The 27,665-nt window shown below is 38.2% G+C and overlaps 8 protein-coding genes across 8 annotated transcripts; 4 read left to right on the top strand and 4 right to left on the bottom strand.

Annotated features, from left to right (window-relative positions):
- Positions 1-216: 216 nt before the first annotated feature.
- On the top strand, positions 217-1,761 carry EAF01_003827 (uncharacterized protein; the record flags this gene model as incomplete). Its single annotated transcript, XM_038912081.1, has 1 exon — positions 217-1,761. One exon carries the CDS (start codon positions 217-219, stop codon positions 1,759-1,761), a length of 1,545 nt encoding a protein of 514 aa, XP_038771765.1.
- Positions 1,762-2,902: 1,141 nt separating this feature from the next.
- Positions 2,903-3,689, bottom strand: EAF01_003826 (uncharacterized protein; the record flags this gene model as incomplete). Its single annotated transcript, XM_038912080.1, has 2 exons — positions 2,903-3,237; positions 3,311-3,689. 2 exons carry the CDS (start codon positions 3,687-3,689, stop codon positions 2,903-2,905), a joined length of 714 nt encoding a protein of 237 aa, XP_038771764.1.
- Positions 3,690-5,711: 2,022 nt separating this feature from the next.
- EAF01_003825 (uncharacterized protein) lies at positions 5,712-7,424 on the bottom strand (the record flags this gene model as incomplete). The annotated part of the gene is made up of 2 exons (XM_038912079.1): positions 5,712-6,254; positions 6,330-7,424. The coding sequence occupies 2 exons, from the start codon at positions 7,422-7,424 to the stop codon at positions 5,712-5,714; spliced, it is 1,638 nt and encodes a 545-aa protein (XP_038771763.1).
- Positions 7,425-8,271: 847 nt separating this feature from the next.
- EAF01_003824 (uncharacterized protein) lies at positions 8,272-9,673 on the top strand. Its single transcript, XM_038912078.1, has 2 exons — positions 8,272-8,791; positions 8,856-9,673. The coding sequence occupies exons 1-2, from the start codon at positions 8,448-8,450 to the stop codon at positions 9,430-9,432; spliced, it is 921 nt and encodes a 306-aa protein (XP_038771762.1). The 5' UTR covers positions 8,272-8,447; the 3' UTR covers positions 9,433-9,673.
- A 619-nt stretch (positions 9,674-10,292) lies between these two features.
- On the bottom strand, positions 10,293-11,196 carry EAF01_003823 (uncharacterized protein; the record flags this gene model as incomplete). The annotated part of the gene is made up of 3 exons (XM_038912077.1): positions 10,293-10,637; positions 10,687-10,922; positions 10,977-11,196. The coding sequence occupies 3 exons, from the start codon at positions 11,194-11,196 to the stop codon at positions 10,293-10,295; spliced, it is 801 nt and encodes a 266-aa protein (XP_038771761.1).
- A 783-nt stretch (positions 11,197-11,979) lies between these two features.
- Positions 11,980-13,551, top strand: EAF01_003822 (uncharacterized protein; the record flags this gene model as incomplete). The annotated part of the gene is made up of 2 exons (XM_038912076.1): positions 11,980-12,528; positions 12,580-13,551. The coding sequence occupies 2 exons, from the start codon at positions 11,980-11,982 to the stop codon at positions 13,549-13,551; spliced, it is 1,521 nt and encodes a 506-aa protein (XP_038771760.1).
- A 595-nt stretch (positions 13,552-14,146) lies between these two features.
- On the bottom strand, positions 14,147-15,845 carry EAF01_003821 (uncharacterized protein; the record flags this gene model as incomplete). The annotated part of the gene is made up of 8 exons (XM_038912075.1): positions 14,147-14,508; positions 14,599-14,628; positions 14,707-14,759; positions 14,855-14,922; positions 15,006-15,338; positions 15,390-15,469; positions 15,556-15,592; positions 15,699-15,845. The coding sequence occupies 8 exons, from the start codon at positions 15,843-15,845 to the stop codon at positions 14,147-14,149; spliced, it is 1,110 nt and encodes a 369-aa protein (XP_038771759.1).
- Positions 15,846-17,335: 1,490 nt separating this feature from the next.
- On the top strand, positions 17,336-17,694 carry EAF01_003820 (uncharacterized protein; the record flags this gene model as incomplete). Its single annotated transcript, XM_038912074.1, has 2 exons — positions 17,336-17,408; positions 17,501-17,694. 2 exons carry the CDS (start codon positions 17,336-17,338, stop codon positions 17,692-17,694), a joined length of 267 nt encoding a protein of 88 aa, XP_038771758.1.
- Between the last annotated feature and the right edge of the window lie 9,971 nt (positions 17,695-27,665).

The following is a 27,665-nucleotide window of genomic DNA, read 5'->3' as shown; positions in this document are numbered from 1 at the left end:
GCTTTACTGCATAAGTCAACTACCCCACTTTCCGACCACCCCCTCTTTTCGACCACCTCAAAAACCACACCGCTTTGAGTAATTATAAAATTTATACTTTGAATAACTCAACAATGCTTTAATCAATTGATTTGAAATTTTGATATTATTATAATTGTGGTATGAAGAATAGATATACCGAAGAAGATATCGCAGAGGCTCTTAGAGCGATTACAAATGGAGCAAGCATACGAAGAGCTAGCTTGGATTATGGTGTTCCACGTACCACACTTCACGATCGAATATATGGTGGAGTTTTCGCATCAAAAAGGCGCCCAAATACTTCAAAAGTTATCTCCAATTCAGGAGAATCGACTAGCAGAATGGATATTAGTACAGGAAGCTCTTGGTACTAGCCCTACACATCGTCAAATCAGAGAGATGGCAGAGCACCTCCTTATTGTACGAGGGGAGGATCCCTCACTTGGAAAGAAATGGATACATAGCTTTTTTCGAAGGCATCCTAATATTGGAACTAAGAAGCAACATCAAATCGATTCTGCACGAGTTTCAGGTGCTACATCTGATATTATTAAGAAGTGGTTCCGGAACCTCGCAATCCCTGAAATCAAGGCTATTAAGCCGGCCAACAGATGGAATATGGATGAAGCAGGTATAATGGAGGGTCAGGGTCTTAATGGACTAGTAGTAGGAAGCACTGATCGAAGATTTATTCAAAAAAAGCAACCTGGATCTCGAATTTGGACCTCTTTTATAGAATGCATTTCAGCCAATGGAAAAAGCATTACTCCCCTTGTAATATATAAGGGAAAATCAGTTCAACAACAATGGTTTCCAACAGATTTGACTCTATTCAAGGGTTGGAACTTTACCGCTACAGAAAATGGATGGACTACAGATGCTACAGCTTTAGAATGGCTGAAAAAGATCTATATCCCTCAAACTACCCCTATTCAGCCGGAAAATTCAAGACTCCTCATTTTGGACGGACACGGAAGCCATGAAACTACAGCATTTATGTTAGAATGCTTTAATAACAACATATATCTCTTACTTCTCCCACCACATACGTCACACGTACTACAACCACTCGATTTATCTGTGTTCTCACCCCTAAAAAGTGCATATCGAATCGAACTTAATAAATTAAGTCTATTATCCGATTCCTCACCAATTGGAAAGCGCAATTTCCTTTCTTGCTATCAGAAGGCTAGAATAGAAGGTTTAACTATTCAAAATATCAAGTCTGGGTGGCAAGCTAGTGGTCTTTGGCCCAAAAATATGGCTAAACCTCTTATGAGTCGACTTTTGCTTGAAAATAGCAATAGAGAGGTTTTATCACTTAATCCTGAATCTGATGATGATCCTATTCTTCAATGGAATATATATTCATCGTTTATTCAATGGAAAACCCCTCAAAAAGGAGCCGATATCAGAAAATATAGAGATATAATGATTCAAGAGAAGGAGATCGATTTGCCAACACGAAGATTACTATTTCGCAAGATTATAAAAGGATTCGATGCTAAGGATTATGAACCCTTAGAGGCAGAGAATAAGATTAGAAAGCTAGAATATCAATTAGATGAAGCATTACCTAGAAAAAGGCGAAAGGTTGTGGTATCTCCAAATTCGAAGTTCGCAGGGATTAGAGCTATAAGGCGTACACAAATTGAAGCTGGAGATCGTGAAGATGAGGTAGATGATAGCTCTAGTGCTATAGAAAGTGATTCTACAGGCGATTTCATTGAAGTTCAATAGTTATTGAGTTATTAAAGTTTTAAGTGTAGATAATATGAATTTTTTAGGTGGTCGGAAACAGGGGGTGGTCGGAAAGTGGGGTAGTTGACTTACTTTTTCTTTTAAAAGCAGGCAGAGTGGTCGGCAAGCCCCAGATTTTGTTGTCCATTTGAAGTGAATCCTCGCGGCTACCTACTGCACGAGGCTTTATTCGGGGGTTGAGATATTCAGTTAGCCGAACAATTGGCTGGTCAGCCGGACAGACTCAGTTTGCAAACGCGAAACTCCCAATGATCAATGACTTAAGCGAGAATCCTCCGTTCTTCCCGACACTGCGCTTGAGCCTAGTATGTGATTAAGTTTCCACAAAAAAGCAATGAGTGTAACGATGGCATGACGTTTGTTGAGTGCATATTCTGTGAGGTGTCACTAATGACTATTTGTCAGAGGTGCTGCTGAAAATAGTGGGCGCGGGGTATTCATGTGTGTCGTAAGGTTGGGATGACGACATGGAAGGTTGACGACTACGTCTCAATTCGAAACGGGTTACACACATATTGAGAAAGTAAGATGTTCTGAGCCCGGTCTTCTTGATGTATAGTCAAGAATGCATGGATAGTTGGATGCCGAGGCGTCCAATTATCCGTTGTCATTCTGGATTTTGTCCCAGGAGTGCGCTCGCTCTACGTGTGAATATAAGGAATCCCAGGGAAGATCTATGAAAGCCTACTGATGCAATTACGGAAAAGAAAAGAGTCGCCTTTTGGAAAGAGCTATGCCAATCAATCCCATGCACAATATTTATGCCTGGCCACTTACATGTAGATTATGCAACTTGAGAAATGAAAGAAGGTATTGGAAAAGATACGATTAAATGAGAGCAAATTGGAAGTGAACATGCTGCGAGCCTCTATCCAACGTCAGAAACTTCGGACAGGAAGCATTTCATCAATTTTATCAATCTCGAGATCTTAATCAATAGTCTGTCAATCGGATGTCAGAACTTTAATTCAAGCTCTTTATTTCTCCCGTTTTGGAATTTTTGCACGACTGGGGCTGGAGATTATGAAGCTTTTGCAGGTGTATTAGATAAGATACAAAAGTTGGCAGGGTCATAAAAATAAGATTCTGCCCCTCCAGTAGTATACTAGAAGTAGAACCACTAAATCAATGCTACGATCAAGCCCAAGACTCCCATAGCAGACCCAGGCCTGACTTTCCCACTACCCGAGTTTGCAGTTGGTGCAGTAGCGCTGGCGGAACTAGTAACAGATCCAGTGGCTCCGGCAGGCCTCGAGCCTGAAGAAATTGGGGAAGACGTAGCTGCGGCAGTACTAGAGGTCGTTCTTGTGTCTGAATCCGTCGCGCTGGTACTAGAACTTCTGATATTTGATGATGTTGCAGATGCACCCTCGACTGTTGTTTGCGATCCATCTGGCCCTGTATACACGCCAGTATTGACATTCCCAGAGCCTCCTACATCATCTGCATAGTCCCCTGTAAGATCAATTAGTTTCAGTCGTTAATATGAAGCTTGCAGAACATGGCATTTCCATGTCAGAGAGCTCACCAGTCTCTTCGTTCAAACAGAACAATGATCCATCGGTATATTCGTAGCATGTCTCATCGCTATAACAAGAGAGAGTATCACGCGTCCTTAAAATCAACACCTCCTCGTCATCGTCGTCGCCGCTGCCACAAGCAGATCCTCCAATAGCATTGCATTCACCTTGGCTTTGCATCTCATAGCATGCCTGTAAAGCTTTTGGATTGTTTGCGTATTCGGCACAGGGATCTGAAGAAGATGTGCCTGAAGAGCCGTCTGTTGTCCCTCCTGTTGTACTACCACTCTCGGCCCAAGAAATTGCATTCGACGTTGTACATGTGAATGAAGCAACCAGACTAAAAGGCGAGATGACAAATAACACTGTGATTATAGACAGAAACATGATAGTGAACGGAAACTATAATGGTTTTGATTTGAGAAGATGGGTTGTATTCCGAAGAAAAAATAAAATCAGAAATACCAACTGAGAAAATGAGAATATGTATAAGAGAATATTCCTCAAGTTAAAGAAACATTGCTTAGAATTGGGAATAGGACCGCATCCTTAAATATTCATAATGGAGACCGGCAACAATAAGTCCATTCTTTCTGAGAAGCAAGAAGACTATGCAAATCACAACCTTATTGGTTTGTTTACGAGAAGATAACTCCTTGTCCATGATCGTGCACGATTATTCTGTGGAGGAAGTTGTCAATATTGGGTGACTCGGCTCATTGTGACAGTTTTCTCTGCCTATATCACGGTGTCCATGTTGAAAATTCGCTTCTTGGCAATAGCTAGCTCGAAACTCCCAGATTAGTCATTGGATTGAGATATCAACAAAGTTTCAGATGGCCCAGCTGTGCTTGTGCACTAGCAACAATGTATTGAATATCAGGCATCCAAACTTACACATAGAAGGATATAAATAATCGAGCTGTAAATGTTCAACTATAGCGCCTCTTTTTTGGCGGCTGAATCGATTGGCCAGCGAGCTTCCACGAGCTACTGTCTGTGGTCTCGATCTGTCGTTCACTAGTGAGGCTGAAGAGTTTAAGCTCAATGAGAAAACTTGGCAAAATACTCCAAGCAAAGAATATTCCCAAGAGCGTGACTCGAAGAATCTCCAGATAGGCTGGAATTGAATTGCACATGTGGTTTCCTTTTTTCGTCGCTACTTAGCATGGCGGATATACTTGCGATTTTTAATGGATCAATAGAATTGTGGCTATCAGCAGTGCACAAATAAACAGTTGGGGTTGTGATGATAGAAATGAGATGAATGCGATTTGTACACGAAAGTCGAAGGCATAAGAATTTCTGATGACTAAGCATCTCACACGAACACAACACTGGTTCCGTTACTATTGTTTAAACAACTTTGGTACCATTATTATTCTTCATTGGCGTTATTCTCCCTACAACAACAATAGGAATCGGCATCGGTATGCGGCATAGTATAATTATAGCACTATAGTTCAACGGAATAGATAATACAATTCGACCAATTTGCCGGCCGCCTCGCGAGATCACAGAGCCGAACAAAATCATTAGAATAACCTTCCTCTCTACAAATCTGCCAAACGAGATCATTCGCCGGAATGAAAGACCTTCGGACAATTAACAAAATGAGATACAACAATGGGCTAGAGAGAGTTAGTTAAGAGTCCTGGATAAGTCATAGCTAGAGCGATTTTGAAGGGACAAATTCGAATGTGGTACTGGAGAGAGCTGTTACAAATGCACACAAGAGCTCCCTCTCTGCAAACTAATGCTCAGTTTCCCCATCGCGCAGTTGCCGAATCTTTAGAATAGGGAAGGAGCCTAGATTCATTTCCTTCGAATGACCGAACTTTACCACAAGTGGGTTTGTCTTTCATCTTCCCTCGACCTCTCAAGCTCCATTACACTACACAACATTACATTTACCTGGCCGAAGAAGGGGAATAGAATCCGATTCGAACACTGGAAAGCTCTTCTACTTGTAAAGCCCATTCCACTTTCTTAGGGCCACTCCATGCAAAGCTTGAAGTAAAAGTATCACAGGTTTGTACTGTGCTTATTTCGTCCCAGGGATAGGTCACTTGATTGTAAGTTTTTCAAGTCGTTGAATTCTAGCTGAAATTGGACCCTCATTTCTTGGTATAGAGTGATTCTATCAAAGAACCAAATGGCTTGACGTGACGTTCCTGTCATCTGCCATTTTGTTATGCTTTTATGTAGCCCCTAGCTGCCCGGCTATCCAATAAGAGCTTCAATGTTCCCATCGTGAATTCATACCGCAAGAATGAAATATTGCGAACTTTCTTCGGGTCAGAAATCAACCAGATTGGTCCGGATCGCGCCATATTCATATTTCAATCCCAATCCCAATTCCTATTCCAAATATCTAAATAAACCACCACAATGCTACTATATCAGTCTTCACTCTCCAGCCTTGACCCTAACCAACCTCGTAACACTCGTTCCGTCTCCCAAAATCCCCACTTCTTCCTCAATTCTATAGCCACCCCAACGTGGCAATCCCCAAAACACTATCGCCCACCAGCCCACCCCAAAAAGAATGATCCCCACCCCCACAACAGCGTATGTCGCATACCAGAACCCCACATCCGCGCTTCCCTTCGTCGGTTTGAAAAAGGGGCCTGCGATCAACGCCAAACAAACCGCTATCCTAATCCAAACAGCCGGCAGCCACGCTTTGAAAGGTCTTTTCAGGTCTGGTCGACTATAGCGAAGATAGATTAATCCTAAAGAGAGAGCTAATGCTGCGAATTGACTCGGATAACCTTCAACGTCTAGGATGAAGTTGTAGACGTCACCTCGAGGAGGAATGGCAATCACGAAGAAGGAGGGAATGTAGTGGACTATTAAACCGCCGAGGGGTGCACCGAAGGGAGCTGAGGATGAGAGGTACTTAGAATAGGGGAGGAAACCTTGACGGGCTATCTCTTGGTTTACGCGGGCCTAGTGACGCAGGGTCAATTTGAGATTTGGCGAATGGTGTCTCATAGATGGCGATATGAATGATTCAAAACTTACGAGTGTAAAAGTAACAACCATAACATTCCCGGCCGCACTAACCGCCACAGCCAATGGCAATAAAATCCGTCCCCCTACATCACCGAAGACTCTCTCGAAAAATAACGCAGCAATAAGTTGTCCACTTTCTTTCACTTCCTCCAGCGGAACCACTGATAAATACGCAATATTGGCTAATAAATATAACGAACAAGCTGTAAACAAGGCAGCCGGCGCAACAGTTTTCAACGTTCTGACCGGATCCTTAACCTCGTTAAGAACATTATTCAAATTGGACAAGCCTGCATATGAATACGAAACTTTGAAAATAGCGGTTGTCAAAGTTCCCCAATGCCAATTTGAACCAGTCCAAAGTCTATCCCAGGAAAACCCTTCTCTGGATAATGTAGAGACTTGAGCTCCTGTTTCCGGAAGTTTTACACCAAATGCCACGACAAATATTCCGGTTAGGGCCATGAAGAGAATTAGGCCTACTTTAATCCATCCTAAAAAGTTTTGTATCCATATTCCGCTTCTGAGAAAACATCCATGAACGATTGTTATCCAAGTTAAGAGTCCCAATGCAATAGCTTTTTGCCCTAATTCCGTACCCTCAATTCCAAAAGCAAAAAGCACATATTCGCCAAAAACGATGCAATTACTTGCTGTAAATCCTAGTAGTACCGCTTGTACCGCTACAAGCGTACTGGCAAAAAATCGAGGTCGTGGATAAGTAAACTCAAGGTACACTTTTTCGCCTCCAGATCTAGGAAGCATGCAACCATATTCTAACGAAATTTGAAGACCGAGCCAAGCAAGTATCGAGCCTGCAACCCAGAGAAGCAAGGCAAGACCGATACTACCGGTTGTTTTGAGGATAGGTCCGGGTGTTGCAAAAATTCCGGAGCCAATTACTCGGGATATGACGAGTATGTAGGCGCTTGACCAGGACAGGTTACGACCTAAAGTGCTGGTTTCGAGAATGGTGTCATCTTCTATTTGACGAGAGGGCTTGGACGGCGGAGAGGAGAGGTAGTTAGTGGAGGATGAGCGGGATGAGAGAAAAGGCTCGGACTCGAGGGCTGATGAGTCGGCGGAACTTGTTGATGTCGACATTTTGGGGTATATTGAAGACGGAGCTACGATCGCATTGTTTCATACGCTGATATTAGATAGCTATACTGATTTAGCATCACAAAGTCTCGTAATACTGCAGACAATTGTATTGAGATGAAAGCCACAAGTGAAGTCGTTATCGCGTTGGAATGTAATGATTCGGAACATAGAATTGCAATATCCGACCACAGAAGAATGGATTCTATCATAAAAGAGTAAAGGAATTACTTCAGCGAGCAAGCTCAAATCTGGAAATACTCATCTTCAATATAAAATCTGTACATTTAGCAGTCTTAGATTTTAGATCGATAGCAGCTCAACCACTATCGTGTTTCATCCTCCTCCAATTTCACCATTATCTTACCACCGAAGCCCAGCCATATCAATGATGCCATATGAACTACATAAGACATATGTCGAATCATAGCCACACAAAATAGCTTGCATGTAGATCAACACCTATATATCATCTCATGCAACAATTACGTGCTCTCTTAACCTCCCTTGTGATTCGTCGGAAAACGGCGGGCCTTATGATCCCTTGACATACGCTGCCTAATCTCTTATCTGCTTTTGTCATGAGCTTTGAAATCAAACATTAGGTGTCGGATGTTTTTTGAGGGGGGTTATGTGAGATTCGACCGAATTTGAGAAATGGAAGAGCAAATTGACTCGACTCCTTTTCCGAAACTAACGGCGGGGTTGAACTTCCTTCCTATCCTACGAATTCTAATTAAAACATGACATTGCGCCATTTTTGTCAAACGTGCACAAGAATGCGGGGTTGAAGAAAGCATCAAATGAGCATCTGAATAATATACGTGCTTTGAAATCATGCTGGATTAATAATTATGTTGGTCCTTTTGGTGCTTCAACATCGGTGCATCTCAATGTGAAAATAGTACTTATACTTGCAGGTTCCGAAGTTTGTAGCACAACATCCACAATTTCAAAAGACTTTTGATCATATAATTAAACAGACTTCACTTGAAGTATTAAATCTCTGGAAAATACATTAGCACAATGTCCACCACACTCACTGAACAAGCTCCCTCCGAGCACATCGCCAAGCTCGAAAGCACCCCCACTACACCTCACGATATTAGAGGAATTTTGAATTATTATCTTGATCCCGAAGATGGAAGTCCTCCAGAGCCCAATTACGTGAGTAAGCCTAGCACTTATGATCGTCCCGTACATTCGGTTGAGGTTACTGTCCACGATATCCGCGGCTCGGAAGACCAGTATACATTGGACACCACCGGTTTCCAGGTCGTGAACCATGTTAGTCGGGAGAAAGAATTTGTGGATGAGGAGAAGATCAAGAAAGATTACTATAAAGAAACCGAAGAATTGCTAAAAATGGAGTCAGTAGTTACATAGCTCCACGTGCTTGCATTCAAAGTGGACCGACTACTAACAAGCAAATAGAACCGGAGCATCCAAAATCTTCATCTTCGACCACACAATCCGTCGTGAAGCTCTTGATACGAGAGCCCCAGCACCTGTATCTGCTGATTCAATCAATAAGAATCCCACCCCAGTTGTCGTCCGCGGCCCTGTTCAACGCGTTCACATCGATCAATCCTATGCCGCCAGCCCCCGTCGCGTAACACATCATCTTCCGGAGGAAGCCGAGAACCTTCTCAAAGGACGTTTCCAAATAATCAATGTTTGGCGACCCATTAAGACAATTCTTAAAGACCCCCTTGGTGTTGCGGCTGCCAACTCAGTTGATGACAAAGATCTTGTTCCAATCAAACTTATTTATCCCGATCGCGAAGGAGAAACTTACTCTGTGCGTCATGCTCCGGGTCATAAATGGAACTATTTGTATGAGCAGACACCTGAGGAAGTACTTCTGATCAAGTGTTTTGATAGTAAAACTGATGGGAGAGCGAGACGTGTTCCGCACAGTGCGTTTGTCAATCCCGAACATGAGGGGGAGAAGACGAGAGAGAGTATTGAGGTTAGGGCATTGGTTTTCCATCCGAATGATACAGAATAGGGAGAGCTCTGAAGGGTATAGCAAGAACTTTCGAGTGTGTATGAAATGTGTAAGAAGGAAAGCATTAATCTAAATTGAACCAGTAACTTATCTCATCCATTGAGAAACATTTTGAAATGCTTGATCGGCATATTTAAGCCACTTTCATTTGATTCGGAAATCATCTTGGTTAACATGGTCAACTTCTGTAATCGTATTATGCAGCGAAATTTAAAAAGCAAAACAATTGCCGCTGGCGTTGAGAAGCAATTTGTAGTGCTATTTCATCTAGGATGATTCTGACCTTATCGGAGACCCTTCGGTCACCTAAGTTTAACCTGTACCGAGGTTGGCAATGATCATTCACTGATCTCACGGGATAACTCTGGAAAATAAATCATGAACCACAAAAATTGAAATGAAGATTTAGAGATAATGATCTTCTCCTAGACAACCAAGTTCAACTGTCAGAAATAGTGAGTGACTCGAGTTACCAATACTATATTTAGCCATTACGTAATAGCTTCGATTCAATCAAAGCCTAAGTTAGTCTCTTACAGAATCTCGGCACTCGGTGTTCTCTAACAAACCTCACAAAAATGATAATCGATCAGAGAATCCCGTCACATCCAGTAATTCTGCACAGCATCAGTGTGGAAGATGTGTTAATAGGATTATGGGAGCAGCAGACGCGGAATCGACAGTGCCAAGTGGCACGAGAAATGATTGAAATAGATTCTTTTGTCTGGAACTTTGGTGGCAGGTCAAACTAGCTACACTTTCAGTATGAATTAAATTGTCGCAGAGATGTTTACGACCGGAGCGCAGGTCCTAACCAATATTGCTACTCTGCAATAACTGCACGGGTGTACCATTCTTGCTCAGGATGTTGGAGAGGAATAATTCATCCCCTCCGGACAAAACTTGTAACGCTCAATAGTAGGGAAATTTGGTGTACTTTCGTTAATAGCTCGGAAGCAGCCTGAATGTGCTACAGCCCAGCTTCTCAGCTTCCCCCAATCGTTACACATCCTGGTCTGACCAATCCCAGATGTTGGATGCTCTTTTTCTTTCTCAGCGTTTAGTCGACCGGTATATCTTGGAGTGTCATCGGCATTACACATAACTTCTTCACGAAGTACATTTAGGCAACGAGATACATGCTCGAGTGGATATGTCAAGGCCACTTTATCGTATGCCTCGAGAACTGAGTTTCGAACAAGTTGCTACCAAAATTTGTCAGCGACATGATACTTTAAAGAATAGTTTACTTACAAGACAGTGAAGGTTGTGGAAGCCGTTCAGGATGTAGATGCCTTTCGAATGATCCCAAGGCCAGCGCTGTGCTGGAAGTAGTCCTTTCGACTTGACGTACTGGTCTGTCAAAGCCACGAGCCCGACTTCCGTATCAAGATCTGGGGAGCTCCAAGCTGCATCTGCAATAGTTCGGTTCTCATTGGTAAACAAGTTGTCTATGACAAAAGGAGTTGACACGTTTCGCACAAGACCAGCTGCCAGCTTTGTTAGCAAGATCTACCAGTATTTAATAGATCCCAGCAGCATACTGTATTTGTTGGGTGTTAATATGGGTATCGTCATCAATTGCAAGGTTTGGTGAATCGATAGCGCATTGAACAACAGCGAAAATGAAAGGAAAATGCCAAGAGCGAAAGAAACTCTTTTGAAGTAACGAAGCTGTCGCTGTAAACTGAGATACATCAAAGTCTCAATATCACGATCTGTATCATCTTGCTGCTGCACAATTTTATACTCCTGCAGAGCCATTGTAGAAAGACGAGAGAGTAGGCTTCATTGCCCCATGAGTCAAGCGAAACTTATAAAGGGCCTCGAGAGCGCCTTCTTTTCAACGGCACACCACTTACTAATTCAAATATAAATCCTTCCAAATCATGTCAAAAAAGGTGTTGAGTAGAAACTGCATGGTTCTATTGATCCCTCACTTCTTTAAGGTTAAAGCGGCCAGCTCAATTTCTGCACCGGATCTCAAAACCCTACATATAAGGGCCATCGCAAATATGTAAGCCGGAGGTCAATTACAGCGACCGCCAAAATGAAATCTTTGTGCGACTACAAGTGCGCAAAGATATCTGGATGTTATTTTGCAGATCTTACCTAGTTTGATGCAAAATGCACATATGTGTGTTGGTGGCGGTGTCATGCAATATGTATGTATGGTTATCGGCCTAATAATCCTCGGCATACCCCTGTCGATAACCGAGAAGGGCAGGTCAGATAGGAAATAAATCACATATCGTACATGGTTGAAAAGCAGATCATCAAATAGCGGATTACCCAGCTCAATGACCTTTCACCTGATTTTCTATGGTTGTAAGCTATGTATCTTTGATTTATTTCTGCGCGGCGTCGAAGCTACCTGACCATCCAAAAGGATACGTAGGGAAATCCACGTAAATATTTCACCCATTCTAATCTCTCGATAAACGCAAAAGTCTTGAATCTTGGGACCTTGCCTCAACAAGAGATTTCTGGATCTGTGGAAACTCTTATTCCGCAAGTGACTCTATCTCTCATCGATTGACTCTCACCATGTTCGATTTCTTGCCCACGCTCGTTTGCGTTCTGCCTTTCATTCTGCTTGTTTATGTTTCGAGCTGGGTTATCTCGTCAAGAGCAGCTCGTAATACCATCGATCAACATGGTTGTGAGCCTCCTCCATCATATCCTCACGCCAAGGAGTCTGAGCTTGTCAAGTCACGAACAGACGCCACAAAAAATGGCAGCCTAATGGATCTCTACATGGAACACTTTGCTTTGTATGGAAAAACATGGGAAGAACATTTCCTAGGCGCAAAGATTATCAATACAATGGAAGCACGCAACTTTCAACAAGTCACCGCACTTGGCTTTCAAGACTGGGGTAAGGCTTCTACCACACATTCTACACCTTTCTTCGGCAAGGGCATATTCTTCATGAATGGCGCCGAGTGGAAGCATGCTAGAGAGCTTGTTCGACCCACATTTTCGAAAACTGAAGTATCGGATGTTGAGATCATAGGAAAACACGTGGATAGGCTGATTGAGATGATTCCTCGAGATGGTTCTACCATCGATCTCCAACTACCTTTACGAAAACTGGTACTGTTTCTTGACCCCCTCGCACACTACAATCTGCTTACAAATGTATAGTTCCTTGACAAAGCTACTGAATTCTTAATGGGACAGTCAATCGATTCTCAATTAGCTGATGATCCAAATAACTCAGCGGAGATACTTGCGGCATTTGACTCTTCACTGGCTGGGGTAGGAAAACGAAGATTGCTCTCAAGATTCAAACGCTTCATGCATAACTTTGACAACAACTGGAAGAAAGCCTGTGGGGTAGTCCACACCTATATTGACGTCCATGTTACTCGGGCTTTGAAAGAAACTGAGAATTCCGAATCCAAAGCTGGGGCCATGGATGCTGACACAAAACAACCCACACGGTACATTCTGCTGTTGGAAATGGCCAAGCAAATTCGGGATCCTGTCGCGCTTCGATTTCAGATCTTAAATGTATTTATACCAGCTCGTGATACAACGGCTGTTATGCTTTCGAACACACTCTTTCATCTTGCGAGGAATCCAGATATCTGGACACAACTCCGAAATGATAGCTTGGCATTGGGTGATCGACCTCTAACCTTCGAGGTCCTCAAATCACTTCAACTATTCAAGTACGTCTTGTTTGAAACCCTTAGATATCAAGGACCATCTGGACGAATTTACCGAACCGCAACACGAGATACCGTTTTCCCTACTGGTGGTGGACCTTCGGGAACATCCCCAATTTATGTGGAAAAGGGAACAGTAGTTGCTTTGAACTTGTGGGGTCTCCATCATGACCAAGATATCTGGGGACAAGACGTCAATGAATTCAACCCTCAGCGATGGTTCGATCCCAAAAAGCAGTCTCAGTGGCAATTTGTACCTTTCCTTGGAGGACCAAGAATTTGCCCAGCTCAACAGCAAGTGCTTACCCAATCAATCTATCTCTTAGTTAGACTCACACAAGAGTTTACCATGATTGAGAATAGGGATCCGGTCAATGAATATGTCGGTAAGGTCACAGCGTTGACGGAGAGTAAAAATGGGGTTAAAGTTGCATTTCGGGTGTAATTAGCTCCTCAAAAGTGAACACGATCTAAAGAACGATTCATCTGCTTGCTTGAACCATCATTGCTGCGTATTTTTGCTATCATGTTGGTGTTGAAATAAATTGCAACTGCAGGAATATTCTTGCGGAACGGTGCAATATGGGTTTCAAAGCTTGAAAAAGAATGGTTTATCTCCAAACCTACCACTACCACAGTGTATTCAATTCTTGTACCCATAATTTCAAGCATAAAATGGTATACAGAATATTGGTCCACATTTATTTTTTACATGCTTTTCAGTAATTCTTGATGGAAGAGATGTAGAGAATAAATTTCTCCAAGAGGATTATTTATTAGGCTGTGTTCAACACGGCGAAAATTATTCTGCATACTCTCCCAGGATCGATCAAGACACAGCTTGCTCGATTACAATCTCTTTGATATGATATACAAAATGCTGTTGTTAACAATCAATAGTGCCTTTATAGCTAGCTACTTTATTGAGAGTTAATTCATAGATCCTCCACTGGAATCAATAACTTTACTTCAGTTGCTGTATATTTGAAGAATGACTCAGTCATTGAGGTAGCCATCCAGGCCATCTCGTACATTTACCATCACAGTCTTTGTGACGATTGCGATAAAGTCTTTGTGACATGCACATCATGTGGAACAGAAACTTGTCCCGTGCTCTCCAAATCATACATGGCATGTGTTTCAATAGCCATGACATCGTCTGGTCTCAGGTTAGACGATGAAGGACTCTCGACGCTTTGGTTATCCTTGCTTGATTTTGACTTCTGGTATCCTTTGCTGTTTTGAGAGCCAATGGATCGAAGAGAAATGATACTGCGTACACTTCGAAGCACGTTCTCCGGTGTGACTTTATGCGTAAGGTAGTAAAGTGACGGAAGGTTGACTGCAACGCAACTGAGACCTACTTCGAGAATAGAGAGATAGATGGATTTCGTATTTGTTACTAGTGTCTGTTAGATCACTGATCTTCTCAAGCTAGGCGAGCTCACGACAGCTCGTAACTTTCATGGGAAACTAAAAACTGTCTACTTACGTCTTGAGTCAATTTTTGTAGTCGCGGGAACTATTTTTGAGGTTAGACTTTTTCAAATTGTGTGAACCTGGAAATATGGAGGGTGTTTTAAGATGAGAAAATCCATACGATTGTCGAGCTCCACAAAAACTGCCAGCCTCGCGATGCAAGCTCCGAAGCCTCTGTATATAGTATAACATGTTAGCTGGTTCCAAATATGCTAGTAGTGATCAATATGAGCCTCTTTGAAGTTAATTCAGATTGGGTAATGACTAACACAAATGCTAAGAGAAACACGCCAATAATAGCGAAGCGACGTGTGAGAGTCGTTTTGATAGTTAAAATCTACGATTTGTTAGCGCGTGAGCTTGTTGAAGAAGAGAAGCAAGAGATTTTTGATGGTATCGCTTGTCACAGTTGCAACATACCTCAGGGATGGGAAGAGCGATGATCCAGAAGTCCAGTATAAAATCCGAGATGGACATACTCAGCAAGAATTGATGAGGCCTTGTTCCACAATACTGCAAGAATACCGCCTTACTAGAAGTCCATAGGGCTGAGAAGTGAGATCCACATGACAATCCAAGCAGTATACAAAATGCCGCAACCCAAAGAGAGCACACGACGATGCTTATCATTACAAGTATTCGGAAGGCAGTTCGGCGCCCATAGTCGCAGAAGATTCGATAGTAGAAGCATAGTGCGCTAATCTTGACACACCCTAGAGTTAGAATTGAGAACAAATCAAAGGCAAAGTAGAGCTAAGCTCATGTTAGTTGAAATCATAAGCAACAAGATCAAATCATGAGTACCTTTGATGCTATGGGAGCAGTCTCCAAAGCTAAAGATTTACCAGTCGGCGTTGGATAGCCTAGAATCTTTTTGTTTGTGCCTAATGGAAGAGATAAGTAAGCACTGAGAGTCAATAAAATGTACACGTATCCCAAGGCCGGCCAAGAACAGCAGATTTTATCTCACCATAGAGCGCAGTGCCACAGGTGCCCCCAAGCAGTAGCTATACATCCAAACTTCAAAGTCAGTCCAAGAGTAATGTAATAAGGTTTACCAGTTTCTGTAACCAGGCTAAACTACGTTCAGAGGCAAAAGGAACAGTTACGTACAAGGCATGGTATCATAATCCAATCATCTGTTTTTAATGGCGCTTTTTGTACACGGCGAGAATAAAAGCGTAGAGCAATAGACACAGTCGAGAGTGCCAGCATGCTACTGGCAACAGCAGTTAGTCCTTCATGAGAGGTGGAAGACATGTCGGACGCTTCAACTCGGCTTCAAAGCGAAAGCTTATGAAATGCTGAGAAAGATTCTGAAGAGGTGAAAGAAGTGGATAAACAGGAAATCTCAAGTGAAAAACAAGACATCTATAAGCGTTAGGTTTGAGATTATTGAGTAGGCCTACATTTCTGCTCCGCGGATGCGTTTCCCGGCGCCGCGTAGAAGCTTGTTCTTATCACAGTTCTTCCGCGTCTTAATCTTACTCAAATTAGCCTGGCCCCAATTGGTGGTTTGAACTGTGAGATAACAATCTTCAAGTCGAATTAAGCCTTGTGGCCCGCTCTTGGGGGATGAATAGACGAGGATTTGATTTGACACTAAACACGGGAAGTATTTTCCGTCTTACGTTTTATCTTACCCCGGCTCGGAACTAGGATACCGGCCACATGAGTAGGGGTTTCTTCAACACAACCAAGGAAATAACCGAGGCATTGTTGGTACCCCTCATCCCCCATATCTTATTTAATCGACAAATTTCTGGAGAATTTGTTCAATCTTGACAAAATCCTACAAAGAAATTAACTCTATAGTATCCTAATTTTCTCACTTATAGAATATCTGGTTCTGGCGGTCTTAAAAACATACATACCACAAATCATCTCAACATTGACGTTTGATTTGAATTCGCAATGACTTGGCACCACTCTGAACTTCCTCAAATACGCGTTACAATCTCATGCAAGAGTTAACATCTCTCTCTCTCTGGGTTCATTTGGCCGAGAGGATCGTCATGATTTGGTCGAAATTCAGTCCTGATTACTCAGGAGCTTGAAGAATGATACACCCATGCCTTGATTGATGTGGAATTGTTGAGGGTGATATATTTCAAGGAGCAATATAGACATCTCATCTCACCGTAGTGTTTCGCATACTACTTCAAGTTTACCCGGACCCGAGTGTACACAGGTTCGGCTGCAGTGGGCTGTCTGTTGGAAAAGTACCCTTCAAATTACTACCCCGGTAGACATGGTAGATGGATACCTTGCTTGGGAAGATATAAATCGAGGCCAAGAGTAAAAAGATCTGTGTTGATCGCAATTGCTGCTTTACCAAATGGCAGGGTATATTTGAGATTAGCCTTTTTTGGCATTGCATCAACGTTGAAGTTGCTTCACAGCGAGTCATCACATTGCATCTAGGATTCACTTCAAACGTACTTTTACTTTCCCTCCTTGTACCGCTCGTTTGCTTGGTGGAGTTGATGTGACTCATTTGCTAAATCTTCTTTGATATTAGGCACACTCACTTCCCAGTAGCCCGTGATATAATTGCTTGATTAAGAAGCTCATAGAGTGTGTTGAAAATGGCACTCAACATGTAATGCTTCGAATTAAAATCTACATATATAAGTAGATATGGGTTCCGAGAGATTGGCACAGGTGTATTCATTTGAAGCAAATCATCCCATAAGTTTATAGGCCGGAATCCAGCTGTTCAATAACACGTCAGGTTTAACCCAAGAATCATGTTACTCTCCACACTTATTACTTCTTATATGGCGGTCCTCGCAGTCGCAAGCCCCTTGAGACCCCGCTCTAGTACGTGCTAGCCCCTAAAATAATATGGTCTCCTCATGGCTTCTTTACCACCTCATTTATTCCTGATAACTCTTTCTGACATCATATTCTAGTAAATGATGTCGTTGTGAATGAAGACTCACCTTCCCCTCTAATTGAATGGTCAAACACAAAAAGAATCGCAAGGACCACTGCCGACGAAGGGGAAGGTTCACCTGCCCCAATAATCGAGTGGGCTGATACAAAGAAGACAGCAAGAGCTGTCTCCAACGAGGGAGAGATAGTACCTACGCCCCTTATTGAATAGGCAATCGCTAGCAAGGCTTAGACGTCCACCAATTTTGGCTTCGGTTAGTCCCTCGAGCCAATGCCTTCAACCAATCGTTGGACTGTATACATCGCACAGATACTAACAGGACTTTGCGTGTAGATTCACATGCCATCCTCTGCTCTAGCATAATAATGCCATTGAGGTTCATGAGTTGTTGAGGTTGATCTTATCATCTGGCTGGCTATTGGAATATAGGTTGGATGCCGCTTGTCGGGAAGGCTTTCAATCAATCCAAGGTCTATAACATACGCACTTCTCTAAGGACGTTGGCAATAATCTCTGTTGGTATCACCTCGGTGGTGCATATGACGTCCTATAAGGGCTGAATTGATCATATTGTGTTTTTTGTGTTTATTCTAGGTTCAGAGCTACGAGAGCTATATGCAATAAGTTCGTGCGCTAACGCGCGCTCACGCATGGACTTTCACTCGTATCGCAACAATCTCCTTCTGATTTTCAAACATGTAAGGCTCAAGAATGCAAACTATGATGCTTTCACTAGTGCTTGTATCATCTTCTACTACTTTGATAGACTCCGTAGTTGCTTAGGCTGCGCAATAGATAGTATTTGCAAAGCGAATCAAGACTTTGGTGCACACACCGGGGAGAATAGATTCTCAGAGTGAATGATTCCATGGTCTACTCCTACTTGATTTCATATTCTCATTCTTTATCTCCCGCGTGCAGATAGTGTTCGACAGATAGACTCGTCGAGGCACTGACCAAGTCCAAATCTTCTAACGTGGTTGATCACCGAGCAGATTATATCATCAAGTGGATCACTCAATTTACATATAAAATTTGTTTATATATAATTGTATATTTTTTTTATAATTAAAAAAATTGAAAATAAAAAATAAAATTTAGGTGTAATAAAAATGTTATAAAATTCTTTTTTTTTCGAAAATTCGAATTTGTAACGAACCTAACAAATGTTTAAAAATCAATCTTAGAATTAAAAGCTATAAAATTAAATAAAGTGTACTATAAAGCTATATATACAATCAATTTGAAACTTAATATTATACTAATTCAATTAAATGTAATTATATATATATTATAACATTACTCTTCTTTTTTGAAGAGTTCGCTTCAAACTTGCTTTAAATAAATAACTTAAATATAAAATATAATTAATAAAACTCTTTTTCATTATTATTATTATTTTCTTCATTAATTTTTTATAAAATACCTTAAAAAGCTAGATATATTATTATCAAATGGAAAGTGTTGATAAAAGCTTATACCTTTTCTAAATAATCTTTAAAATATTAATTATTAATTATTTTATTTAAATCCTTATCATTATTATTATTATTATAAAAGTTAATAAAAGTGAATATAATAATTAGGATAGATTCTTTTTAATCTTAAATATCTTGATATAAACTAAGTAAATAGAATTATAGTCAATAAAAAATACTTCTATATTAGATATACTTATTTTTTTTATATAATTGAGTTTTTTTAATAAAGGAAAACTTAGGTGTTCTAGTGTAAAATGGAATTGAAATATAATCAGTTTTATTTAAAGAAATGTTAAAGGTATTAAGAATATTAAGATTATTAATATTTATTAAATTATAATTTTAAGAATAGAATGGATTTTACAATAGATATAGAGTTTTAGGTTCACTAAAATAGGATAATATAGGGAATCTATTTACTATATATATAACTAATTATTATATAATCTAAACAAAGTTGGAATACAAGCGAAATAATGAAAGCTATTAAGAAAGACGATTTTTAAAAGTAGTATTAAGTTTATTATAAAAGGTTAAGATTTTATTCGAATTGAACCAGTTTTGGCCTTTTGCTTTGTAAAGAGTCCTTTTAAATTTCGCAATATAGGTATGTAGAGAATCGGTTCCTTGCTTAAAGTTGAATAACGTGATTCATCACCGAGTGGATCATATCACCGAATGGATCACTTTCACCTCAAATATTCATGTCTCAATTCAACACACGTTTTATCAATCAATTATCATGTAATCGAATAATAATGAAGCTCGAATACTCTTAGCCATCAAGGCTATTCGAAAAGACAAAAAACTCAGTATTCAATAATCTACCAAGCTATATAATATACTATATACAATACTATATTATAGAATGAATGGTTTTACTTCTTGTACCGAATCTCTATTAAATGGTAGTAACCTTTTGAAATTAGAAGAGGAGATTATTATTCAATATATAATTGATATGGATATAAAAGGTTTTGTATCTAAATATAAAGGGGTGGAAGATATGGCGAATTATATTCTTGAATTAAGAGGAGTAAAGAGAGTTGGAAAGTAATGGGCATATCGATTTGTAAAACGTAATAAAGAGTTAAGGATGTGTTTTACTTGTATTTATGATTTTCAAAGAGCTTTCTACAAAGATTCTAAGCTTATTGGAGATTGGTTCCGATTTATATTGAATATACGAGACAAATTTGGTATTCTCGATTATAATTTATGGAATTTCAACGAAACAGGCTTTATGATGGGAATTATAAATGCTGGTATGGTTGTTACTAGCTCTAAGAAATTTGATAGGAGTAAAGCTATATAGTTAGGCAATCGAGAATGAATGATAGTGATTATATATAGTAATAGTAAGGGGGACATTATATCTTTATTTCTGATAGTTCAAGGATAGATACATCTTTCCAATTGATATACGAAAACCGATCTTTTTGTAGATTAGACTATTAAACCTATTTCTAATGAATGGACGAATAATGAGATAGGGTTAAAATAATTGAAATACTTTGATAAATATATAAGAAATCGAATTAAGGGTAAATATAGAATATTAGTACTAAATGAGCATAAAAGCTATAAATCAATACTATTCCAGAACTATTACAAAGAGAATGATATTAAATATATATGTTTATTATTGTATTCAAGTCATTTAACTTAGCCTCTTGATATTGAATGTTTTAGTACTTTAAAACGAGAATATGGTACTCAAATTGAGGGGTTTATAAGAGCATATATCAATTATATCTCAAAAGTCGAATTCTTTATAGTTTTTAAAACTGTATATCAATGGTCAATTATGAATCAGAATATGAAAGCTGGGTTTCGAGGAGTAGGATTAGTTCTATTTGATCCTGAAGCAGTGCTTTCTAAATTAGATATTCGAATCCATACGTTTATTCCCTCTCCTTTCAATTTAGATCTTTGGGTTTCTCAAACTCCTTATAATCCTATAAAAGCTTTTTCTCAATTAACATTAGTTAAATCTCGAATAACTTATTATCAATCAAGTTCTTTTATACTTTTATTTGAGATTATACTAATTCTAGTTAAGGGTACAAAGAGATTAGTATATAAGAATACACTTTTAAGTATAAAAAACTGTACATTTTGAAAAGCTAATGAAATATTAAGCCAACATTGATATGCAAAAAAGACACAAATACATTAAGGAAGAGTATTTATTGAATAGAAGGCTATGAATATATTATCTCAGTAAAAAGTTGATATTCAGATTCAACACAATAAGTATCAAAATGAAAGGAATTCTAATAAGAAAGTATCTTTTAGTTGATATTATAGTAATTGTAGAAAGATAGATTATAATATAAGAACTTGTCAAATTGATATAATAGATCCTAGATTATTAGATTCTTAATAGCTTTAATCAATTGAATTAATGGTTGTTGAATAATATAAATTTGAATATGTCAATTGAGGTGAAAGTGATTCACTCGGTGATATGATCCACTCGGTGATGAATCACGTTAGCTTATCTTTAGCTTCCTGTACTTTATTCGGATTGTTATATGATCTAAGGGAACGTTTTGATCGAGAGAAGAAAGCTGAGGTAATATTATAGCTTATACATAAGATTCGAGATTAAGATAAATATAATAAAATTGAGCAGTAGAATTGCTGATTATAGCACCATCTATTTATAGTTTTACTCAAATCAAGGATAACCATATATCAAATTTCTGAAAGCTATTATTGAACTTTTTGGAATTAAGGAGAGAGAGTTTCGATTGAGAAGGCGTTTAAGTAGTAGGAGCATGTTTGAGGATTAAAGAGTATAAAAACAAGATTTTATTCTATTAATAAATCATTTTATTATAAAGTTCTATAATTATAAGGTTTATTGAATTATAATCTATAATTAAAAAATTAAGGGTAAAAAAAGAAACAATATTTTTAAATAATATCAAAAAGATCTATATGTAAGTAAAAGAGTAGAAGTAATATATTTAAATAGAAGTAAATGAAATATATATAAGGGCTTTATTTATAAGTATATATTAACATTATTCTATTTCTTATCTAAAAAAGCTTTTAATAATATAATAAATTTAATAAATATTTAAAAATTAATTTTAAAATTAAAAACTATAAAATTAAAGAGAATATACTATAAAGTTATATATACAATTGATTCGAAGCTTAATATCGTACTAACCCGATCGAACGCGATCATATGTATACCGTGACAGAATTAATATAAGAATTATTATAAAATTAATTTTTTGTAATAAAAATCATAACATTTTCAATTTTTTATTGAATATAATAGAAATATTTATATAAAAATTAGATTTCTAAGAAACTAAACTTTTGTTATTTCAAATCCTTTTACTTTTAAAAATAATAATTAGTTATCAAAATAGGAATATTTTCAAATGATTCGCTTAGTGATATGATCCGCTTAGTAATAAACCACGTTATGCAAATTCTAACGTAATTTATCAGCATATGGGCCATATCAGCATGTGGGCCACTTTCACCTCAATTTATACTTTCGAATACAGATTATTCAACAATCATTATATTAATTGATTGAAACTATTAAAAATCTAATAATTTAGGATCTATTATATTGTTTTGACAAGTTCTTGAATTATGATCTGGTTTTCTACATTTACTACAGTATTTATTAGAAAATGCTTTTTCATTAGAATTCCCCCCATTTTGATGTTTATCACATTAAATCTGAATATCAATTTCTTATTGAAATAATATATCAAAAGCCTCTTGTCTAATAAATACTTCTCCTTAATATAATTAAGTTTTTTTCGTGTATCGATGCTTATTTAATGCCTTATTTGCCTTTTGAAGTGTACGAATCTTTATATTCAAAAGTGTATTCTTATGAGCTAATCTTTTTATACTTTTAGCTAGAGCTAGTACAGTCTCAAATAAAGGTGTAGAGAAGCTTGATTGATAACGACTTATTCGAGATTTGATTAATATTGATTGAAAAAGAGCTTTAGTTAAATTGTGAGAAGTTTAAGAAACTTATTAATCTAGATCGGAAGAGGGGGGGGTAAATATATGAATTCGAATATCTAATTTCGAAAGTACAGTTTCAGGATTAAATAATATTAAACCTATTCTTTGAAATCCTGATTTCATATTTTGAAAAATGATTGATTCTTTGTATATAATTTTAAAAATTATAAAGAATTTAATCTTCGAAATATAATTGATATATGCCTTAATAAATCCATTAATTTGAATACTATATGAATATTCCAAATTGCTAAAATAGTTCATATTAAATGATTAAGTTAAATAACTTAAATACAATAGTAAATATATATATTTAATATCATTCTCTTTATAATAGTTTGTTACGCCGGTCCATCCTCGGTACCGCGTCACATGACTCTTAGCACGTGATGGACCCTGCATGACAGGCATAACGGAATGTAGGTCCATACAGACCAAAGGTCCAGGACCTCTCTAGGTCCTGAACGCTCCAGTACAGTACGAAGGTCTATATAAGGGAATGGGATTTCATTACAATGTAGAGCTTCGTGCTCAAGAACAATCATTAGTTTCATTACTATAGTTACGAGAATTGCAACCAGTTACCAACCTTATTGAATTCCTACTTGAAGTTTAGTCTAAACCACCTCGAGAGAACTCTAGACACTTCCACGTGACCCTAGAGGCAGCTCCCGTAACATAGTTCTGAAATAATATTGATTTATAACTTTTATACTTATCTAATACTAATATTCGATATTTGTTCTTTTTTCAATTCTTAATATACTTATTGAAATGTTTCAATCATTTTAAACCTATCTCATTTTTCATTTATTTATTAAATATAGATTTGATAATTTATTCTATAGAAAGATTTGTTTCAATATATTAATTGGAGAGATAAACCTATCCTTGAATTATTAGAAATGAGGGAATAGTTTCATCCTTTTCATTTCTATATATTATTATTGTAGCCCATTCCTGATTGTCTGGTTGTACTGATTTACTTCTACCATATCTCTTAGCATTAGTGATAATCATTACTATACTTATAATCCCTATTATAAAGCCTATTTCATTGAAATTATAGAAATCTTTATTCAAAATACTATATTTCACTTATATATTCATAATCAATTGAAACTAGTCTTCAATAAGCTTAGAATCTTTGCAAAAAGCTCTTTGAAAGTTATAAACATGACTAAAATATGTCTTTAATTCGATTCGATGCTTTATGAATCGATACGTCTAAAGCTTCCTAATACATTTCACATTTCTCAATTCAAGAATATAATTTGCTATATCTTTTATACTCTTAATTTTAAATGGAAATCCTCTCGAATTTATATCAAGTATATATTCGATAATAACATTCTCTTCTAACTCCAAAAGATTATGAGATTTATATCGATATTCTGTATAAGGAGTAAAACCGTCAATTCTATACTATAATATTGTACACGGGACATTATACATTTTAGCAATCTTTCAAATGCTTAATTTTTTGTCTTTTTGAATAGCTTCAATAATAAGGAGTATACGGGCTTCTTGGTTATTCGAATTCATTATAAATCGTTAATAAAACACATAACGTGGTTTATCATCATGCGGCCCATATCATCATGCGGCCCACTTTCACCTCAATTTGCACCCTTTTATTTCAACACGCGTTTTATCAACAACCCACGATGCATTCGAATAATGAAGAAGCCCGTATACTCCTAGCTATCGATGCTATTCATAAAGACAAAAAACTAAGTGTTAGAAAGGTTGCTACGATGTATAATATACCACGTACAACACTACGGCGTAGAATAGACGGTTTTACCCCTCGTACAGAATATCGACATAAAACCCATAAATTTACAGAATTAGAAGAAGAGATCATTATTCAATATATTCTTGATATGGATTCGAGAGGTTTTCCACCTAAACTTAAAGGGGTGGAAGATATGGCGAATCATATTCTTGAATCGAGAGGTGGAAAAGCGGTTGGAAAGCTCTGGGTGCATCGATTCGTAAAGCGTCATAAAGAATTAAAGACGCGTTTTAGTCGTGTTTATGACTTTCAAAGAGCTTTGTGCGAGGATCCTGAGTTTATTCGAAAGTGGTTTCGTCTTATATCGAATATGCGAGCGAAATTTGGTATACAAGATTGCGATATGTGGAATTTCGACGAAACAGGCTTTATGATGGGAGTTATAAATGCTGGTATGGTAGTTACTAGTGCTGAGAGGAGTGGTAGGAGTAAAGCAGTACAACCAGGCAATAGGGAATGGGCGACAGCGATCATATGCGGTAGTAGTGTAGGGGAAATCATACCTCCATTCCTGGTGGTTCAAGGACAGGTGCATCTTTCCAATTGGTATACGGAAACCGATCTTCCTGCAGATTGGGCTATTAAACCTACTAGCAATGGGTGGACGAACAATGAGACAGGATTGGAATGGTTAAAACACTTCGATAAACATACAAAGGATTGCAGAGTAGGCAAATACCGAATGTTGGTGCTAGACGGACACGAAAGCCACGAATCCATACCTTTTCAATCATATTGCAAGGAGAATGATATTATATGCGTATGCCTACCACCGCATTCAAGTCATTTAACTCAACCACTTGATGTCGGATGTTTTAATAGGTTAAAACAAGAATATGGTACTCAAATTGAGGGGTTTATAAGGGCACATATCAATCATATCTCAAAGGTCGAATTCTTTATAGCTTTCAAAGCTGCATATCAACGATCGATCACGAATCAGAATATGAAATCTGGATTCCGAGGAACAGGATTAGTCCCCTTTGATCCTGAAATAGTACTCTCAAAATTAGATATTCGAATACATACACCTAGTCCTCCTCCTTTTGTCAATTTAGACCTCTGGACCTCTCAAACTCCTCACAATCCTACGGAAGCTCTTTCTCAATCAACATTAGTTAAATCTCGAATCAATCGTCATCAATCAAGCTCTCCTACACCTATATTTGAGACTGTACTAGCTCTAGCTAAAGGCACAGAGAGATTAGCTCATGAGAATACACTTTTAAGTGCAGAGATCCGTACACTTCGGGCAGCAAATGAGGCATTAAGCAAGCGTCGACGTGCGAAAAAAACCCAATTGCGTCAAGGAGGAGTACTTACTGGACAAGAGGCTCTTGATATATTATCTCAGCAAGAGGTTGATGTTCAGATTCAACGCGACGAGCGTCAAAAAGGGAGGAATCCTAATGAGGAAGTATCTTCTAATAGATGCTATAGTAAGTGTGGAAAACCAGGTCATAATTCAAGAACTTGTCAAAACGATATAATAGATCCTAGATTATTAGATTCTTAATAGTTTTAATCAATTGAATCAATTGTTGTTGAGTAGTATGGATTTAAAAATACAAATTGAGGTGAAAGTGGGCCGCATGATGATATGGGCCGCATGATGATAAACCACGTTATTGAAAGAGAAAAGTATAAATTGAGGTGAAAGTGGCCTATATGCTGATATAGCCTACATGCTGATAAATTACGTTAATGGTTTTAATCTTTATAATATGTAGCCTAGAGTATGCTGATCTAGAGCGAGTATAGATCGCGTACTTCTCAAAATGTAACGTGGTCAATCATATGGTTCACCAATAAACCATAGTATACTATGCTCTTCATCAGGAATGGTGTTGGCACCACCGTGGAACTTGCAGTAAGCGCTGGAAGTATCAACTGCAGCGTAAGTTTCCAGCATACCACAGCCACTGAAGCCATCATTCTTGTAGGTGTGGAAGGGATGTAAATTATCAATGCTATGGATCTAGATAATATGTCGGTCCACTAAAATCACACCTTCCATATTTATCCCTAAACCAAGCAGATCTCAAATATTGCGAAATAGATGTACGATACGATATACACACAACAATATAACGAAACCTCAATCCTACTAGCAATTCACCTCCCAGACTAGCATGACCACAAAAAAAACCAATCAAAAACATACAACAGCAGGGATTCGCTGGTGGTCACCCACCCAACTACTAATCTGCCGATCTAAGGCTTGTGTATGGCAGAGCGGACGGGATGCCCAATTTTCCTTAGTCTATGGTCGTATGTAACAGAGATGCAAAATTGTCAAAATATATACTATAGAGCAAAAATCAAAGCTTGTTTCCTAGCTCTATATTTATTAGTGGTTTTCTAATACTTGCTAGAACAACATATCTGTTATTCCTCACATTCACTTATTAAGCTTTTCAAAATTACTATACATACACTATACACACATTCCACTTCCTCTCGTTTTAATCAATTTATAGTAGATTTGATGTTCAGATTGTAAAAGCATAATTTGCGAATTAACACTTTTTGAAACGAATTAATACTATTGTAGAATCCCTTGTCATATAAAGAACTGATGATCCGATGGATTAGACGCGTAATTAATGTTCAAACTAGATCATTAATGTAACAATTCGTTTGACAGCCTTCCATTTGCGAGTCCCCTCAGTCCATAGAACTCCATTCCAGTTGTAAGTAGGCTGCGCACAAATTATCTGTACCTGTAGATTATTTGTAAATAATCCGCTCTATAGATTATTTGTTAAAGGTTTTATTTGCTTTACAGATTATTTATTGAAGCTTTAAAATTATTTGTTTTATATGAATAATCTATAGATTATTTGTAAATAATTCATTTATTTATAGATAGGTGGATTATTTATGGA

The sequence above is a fragment of the Botrytis porri genome (assembly GCF_014898465.1).
Source record: "Botrytis porri strain MUCL 3234 chromosome Unknown BPOR_005, whole genome shotgun sequence".
NCBI lineage: Eukaryota > Fungi > Ascomycota > Leotiomycetes > Helotiales > Sclerotiniaceae > Botrytis > Botrytis porri.
This window is presented reverse-complemented; position numbering and strand designations above follow the sequence as displayed.